Source organism: Chrysochloris asiatica, unplaced genomic scaffold (genome assembly GCF_000296735.1).
Source record: "Chrysochloris asiatica unplaced genomic scaffold, ChrAsi1.0 scaffold00931, whole genome shotgun sequence".
In the NCBI taxonomy this organism is placed as follows: domain Eukaryota; kingdom Metazoa; phylum Chordata; class Mammalia; order Afrosoricida; family Chrysochloridae; genus Chrysochloris; species Chrysochloris asiatica.
In genome coordinates, this window is record NW_006409449.1 from 11,322 (window position 1) to 17,071 (window position 5,750).

Consider the following 5,750-nt stretch of genomic DNA (forward strand, 5'->3'; position numbering starts at 1 on the left):
AGACTCATTAACAACCTGTGATATGCAGATGATGCAACCTTGCTTGCTGAAAGTGAAGAGGTCTTAAATATTCACTAATGAAGATCAAAGACCGCAGCATTGGATATGGATTGCATCTCATTGTAAAGAAAACAAAAATCCTGACCACCGGACCAATAAACAACATTCTTATCAACCGAGAGAAGATTGAAATTGTCAAGGACTTCATTCTTCTTGGATCAACTGTCAAGACTCATGGAAGCAGCAGTCAAGAAATCAAGTGACGTATTGCATTAGGCAAATCTGCTGCACAAGACCTTTTTAAATTGTTGAAGAACAAAGATGTCAGCTTGAAAACTAAGGTGCACCTGACCCAAGTCATGGTATTTTTAATAACCTCATATGCAGATCTGTGTTGGAAGAAGTGCAGCCAGAGTACTCCTTGCAGGCCAATATGGCCAAATTTTGTCTATTATACTAAGGACATATTGTTAGGAGGGACCAGTCGATGGAAAAGGATATCATGTTTGGTGAGGTGGAGGGTCAGTGAAAAAGAGGAAGACTCCCAGCGAGATGGATTAGCCAAGTGGCAACACCAATGGGCTCAAACATGGCAACATTAGTGAGGTTGGCCCAGGATCAGACAGCGTTTCATTCTGCTTGTGCATAAGGTCGCTATGAGTCAACACTGACTCAATGACACCTAACAACAAAAGTTGCTTCCTGCAATCTACCTCACCACCTGGATCTATGGTCCTTCTTTGACACTGTTATTATTTTGATCTTTGCTTGACCTCCCAGGTCCTCTGAACTCATTGTTTTAATTTTGTTCTGTTCTGAAATCTGCTGTCGGCTGAGTTCCAGGGAGTGTTGCTATGTCTGTCTCTGCTTGTTGTCTGTTCTTTTTGGTTTTCATTAAAAAGAACTCCCTTTAGGATGTTTTGAAGCGCTGGATTGGCTTTGACAAAGTCTCTTAGCTTCGGTTCATCCTGGAATGTTTTTATTGCACCATCTTGTTGGATTGACAGTTTTGCTGGATAGACGATTCTTAGTTGGCAGTTTTTTTTCTTTTAGGCTTTTATATATGCCTCCCCATTGCCTTCTTGCCTACATGGTTTTGTTGAGAGATCAGAGCTTTATCTGATTTGTTTGCCTTTATAAATAACACTTGTTTTCCCTAGTTGCTTTTACGATTCTCTCCGTGTCTCTGATTTTGGAGAACTTAATTATGATGTGTCTTGGTGCTTTTCTTTTTCATCTGTCCTTCCTGGAGTTCATTTAACTTCTTGAGTGCTTGTCTTCATATCCTTCAAGATGTTAGTGAAATTTTCTTCCAGAAGATCCTCAACTATCTCCTCTGTAAACTTCTGTGATTCTTCTTGTCCTGGAATGCTAGTAATTCTTAAGTTATTCCTTCTTCATGTTATCCAGCATGGTTCTTAGACTCTCTTCAGATTTTCCCCCCCTTTTTTCTGCTTGTTCTTCTATCTTAACAGTACTCTGAGAGATTTGCCTTCCAGCTCACTGGTTCTGGCTTCTATCTCTCCAGTTCTACTCCATTGCCATTTCAGTGTATTGTCCATTCCTGATACTTTTATTTTTAATCATCTAGACTTCTTTTTTTAGGTTTTGAATTGTTTCCAATGCTATGTCTATCTTGTTTGATTACTTCTGTAGCACTTTCCTTTAACTCTCAAAATAGCTGCATCCTTTTCTATCGTAGTTGGTCTTGGCTCTTGTGTTTTATGTTGGAGTTTTACAAAGTGCAAGTACTTTTGGCTGTATGTCGAAACCTGCTGTCTTTTGTTAGGCAAGGCAGGAATTAAGGGTCCCGCTCAGGTCAACTTTAGGCTAAATACCAGAGTCAGATGTCATAAGATGCAGACAGAGGATTAGCTTGTGGTATCACTGTGACTTTCAGGGATTTCCTTTTTGCACCATGGGAAAATTGTACCCTGTGCTCACAACACTTTATGGGGGTGTGCCGCCACCCACCCAAATTTGCCTGGGATAGGCAGAGGGTATGACAGAGGAAAGAAAAGTGGAAAATGTCATCATTACACCTTTTTTTATAGTCGATGCTCCATGGCTTCAGTGCTGTATCAGCCTGGCTGTGGCCCCATCCTTTGTTCTCAGCCCAGGCTAAAGGACCCACAGGCAGCATCCAGATTGATTCAGAAATGTCTGTGTATTCCCACCACAGTCAGATTTGTCCTCCTGTTGCTGCCGAAAACCGACCTCTCCCCCCCCCCCCCTCTTTATATTACATCCAAAGCACTGGAACTCTTCCGATAAAATGCCATCCCTAGTTTTCTCATGCCTCCACTGGGAAGCCTCCTCTGCCTGTCTCGGCTTCTTCTGCCCCCAAACCGGAAGTGCCCCCACATTATTTTTGCACACATCCTTTTTAATATTCTGATGTAGTTTAAGTAGAATTGGTGTCAGCTCCTCAATTAATATTTGGTAGAATTCACAAGTAAAATCATCTGAGCCTGGACTGTTTTTCAGTTGGGACTGTTTTTAAATCACTTGAAAATTTCTTCTTGTAATGAATCTGGACTTTTCAAGCTTTCTGCTTCAGTCTGTGTTAATTTAGGTAGGTTGTGTGTTTCTAGAAACTTGTCAGTTTTTTCCAGATTTTCAAAAAATTTTAGTCCAATTGTTCATAGTATTTTGTTATTATCTTTTTTACTTCCATCGTGATGTCACACATACCACTTATTATTTATGTTATTTGTAACTTCTGATTCTTTTCTTCTGTTAGATTTGCCAGTGTTTTTTTTTTAATTCATTAATACCTTTAAATAGCCATCTTATTTATTGTTTCTATTTTTCTGTTTTCTATTTTATGTATTTATTCTGTAACCTTTTGTTTCTTTTCTTCTGGTGGCAGTAGGCTTATTTTGCTGCTCTTTTTCTACTTGTTAGAGATGTTGAGTTAAGGTGTTTACTTTGGTTTGTTCTTATTTTTGTATGTGTGCATAAATTGCCCTCTGAACACTGCTTTTGCTGTGTCACAAAGGTTTTGGTTGTGTTTTGTTTTTGTTCTTGTGTGATTCAAGGACTTCTTTTATATTCATTTTTTTATTTGTTCTGTTACCCAGTAACTTTGAAGCGGGGTATTATTCAATTTCCGTATCTCTGACATTAGAGAAATACTCTGAAGGTGATATCAACAAAGTGTTTTAAGGTCTTGTTCTGAAGAGTGTGATTGACTAGTAGTACTGGCATCACTTGTGAACTTGTTAGAATGCAGGATCCCTATCGAGTAAGAACTGAATTTTAACAAGATCCTTGAGTGACTCAGATACATTTTGAAATTTGAGAAACAGTGATCTAGGCTTTGTTGTTGTGAAGTGCCATGGAGTAGATTCTGATTCATAGCAACCCTGGTGGGTTTGAACTGCCAGCCTTTTGGTTTGCAGTTCAGTGCTGATTCTGCAGTACCATAGGACTTGACAGACTTCTGTGAAGGGCCAGAAAGTGAATATTTTTATGCTTTATCGGTCTCAAGTACTCAACATCCCCAAAGCAGTCATGAGGATAAGTGCCATTGAGTCAGTTCCAACTCATAGCAATCCTGTAATCATAAGGCTTTCTTGAAGTTAGCAATCCAGTGCCACACCATTGTTGTTGTTGTTGTTAAGCTCCCTTGAGTTGCTTCAAACTCATTGCAACCCTATATAGGTTTCTGAGGCTTTAAATCTTTGCAGGAACAGAAAGCCTCATCTTTCTCTTGAGGAGAGCGATGAGGCTTTCTGGTGAGTTTGAACTGCACACATTGTGATTCACAGTCCAGTGCTTAACAACCCTGTATATGGTTTCTGAGGCACAACTGGTAAGCTTGAACCTTGCGGTTCAAACGAATTTGCAGTCTGACGCATTAGCTCACAGCGCCACACCAGTACTCCATAATACCATAGAAAACAGTACACGAGTGGGCATGGCTTTGTTCCAGTAAAGCTGTTTATCGTTTGCCAGGTCTTGCTCTAATGTTTACTATGGAAGAATGTCAATTTTTTAATTAGGTCTGTTTGGTACTTTGTGCCCACAGCTCTATTCATAAACACCTTTTTCTCCACTGTTGTAGTTATCCCGCTAGCTGACTACTATATCATTGCTGGAGTGATTTATCAGGCACCAGACTTGGGGTCAGTTATAAATTCCAGAGTGGTAAGTGTCTTCCCAATTTAAAAAATCTTCTAATTGAAGTACTTAGTTTCTAAGAATCAAACAGGAACTCCCTTGTTTTGTGTAAGCTAGTATTAGATAATAAACAGTGTTTATTGGGGGCCAGTTCAGTAACAGTGTATGCTACAATCCCAGCTAGATAAAAATTTAGATTCTGAAAACTAAGAAATTATTGTCTGTAATGTTTTGATGATGTTTATTTTGGAAAGTTTGGTTAACCTAATGAGAATTTCTTTTTACAAGCTTACTGCAGTGCATGGCATTCAGTCAGCTTTTGATGAAGCTATGTCATACTGTCGATATCATCCCTCCAAAGGATACTGGTGGCACTTCAAAGATCATGAAGAGCAAGGTAGGTAAGACACCTAAAACCACAACAACTAAACCCATTGCCATCAAGTGAATTACAACTCATAGCAACCTTACAGAATGAGATCTAAGGCTGTATATTTTCACAGTAACAGACTGCTATCCTTTTTACCATTGAATGCTGGAGGTGGATTTGAACCACAAACCTTTTGGTTAGCAGCTGATTGCTTAATCACTGGGCCGTCAGGGCTCCTTGGTAAGACACCTGCTATTTGTTAGGTACTGTTGAATTGGTTCCTACTTATAGTGACCATATGTGCAACAGAACAAAATGCTGCCTGCTCCTGCGCCATCCTCACAGTTTTTCTTATGTTTGAGCCTGTTTTCAGCCACCGTTTTCATCCATCTTATTAAATGTCTTCCTCGTTTCCAGTGACCCTCCATTTTACCAAGTGTGTTGTTCTTCTTTAGAGACTGGTCTCTCATCAGGAGTATGTGAAACAAAATCTTGCCATCCTCCCCTACAAAGGAATATTTGGCTGTATTTCTTTTAAGACAAATTTGTTCACCATCCAGGCAAGAACCAATAGCAGGTGCTATACAACAGGTAGGCAGCCAACACCTGTGACAGTTACTCAGAGTTGAGTAATAAGAAGAGTGAAAAGGGAAGCCCATCTCCTGATCACATCTACCTGGAGGCAATCAGAAAGCATAATAAAATACCAAAACTTACATTCAACTAACTATTAAGGTCACAGCTAACTACTGAATATGCCTGAGAAACAGATGAACTTCTCTAGACATGTCCCGAAACAAGATAAAGTGACCGTGAGACAAATGGGCTGGAAGTAGATTTAGACATCATATTGGATGAGGGCAGGCTTTGGAAATGCCTGAGAAAGAATTCAGGAAAATGATAATGAAATATATCAAAACACTTTACAGAGGAGTTGAGAAAAATTAATAAAAAGTCAGGAAAGTGATACAGGAACAATCAAATCAGATAGATAGATACAGCATTGGAAACAATTCAAAACCTACAGCAAGAGATCCAAACTATTAATAAAAGAATATCAGAATTTGACAATACACTGAAAGGGCAAAGGAGTAGAATTGAAGAGATAGAAGCCAGAACCAGAGAGCCGGAATATAAATCTCTCAATACTACTAAGATAGAAGAGCAAGCAGAAAAAAAGTATAAAAAAATCTGAAGAAGGTGTAAGGTTCAAACATGAAGAGGAATACTTAAGCATTATTGGCATTCTGGAACA

General features: G+C 39.2%; 1 protein-coding gene across 1 annotated transcript; it reads left to right on the forward strand.

Annotated features, from left to right (window-relative positions):
- Positions 1–4,069: 4,069 nt before the first annotated feature.
- LOC102822958 (mediator of RNA polymerase II transcription subunit 6-like) lies at positions 4,070–4,530 on the forward strand (the record flags this gene model as incomplete). Its single annotated transcript, XM_006878009.1, has 2 exons — positions 4,070–4,152; positions 4,414–4,530. Coding segments are annotated over 2 exons (200 nt in total), but the record flags the coding sequence as incomplete, so codon positions are not given.
- Between the last annotated feature and the right edge of the window lie 1,220 nt (positions 4,531–5,750).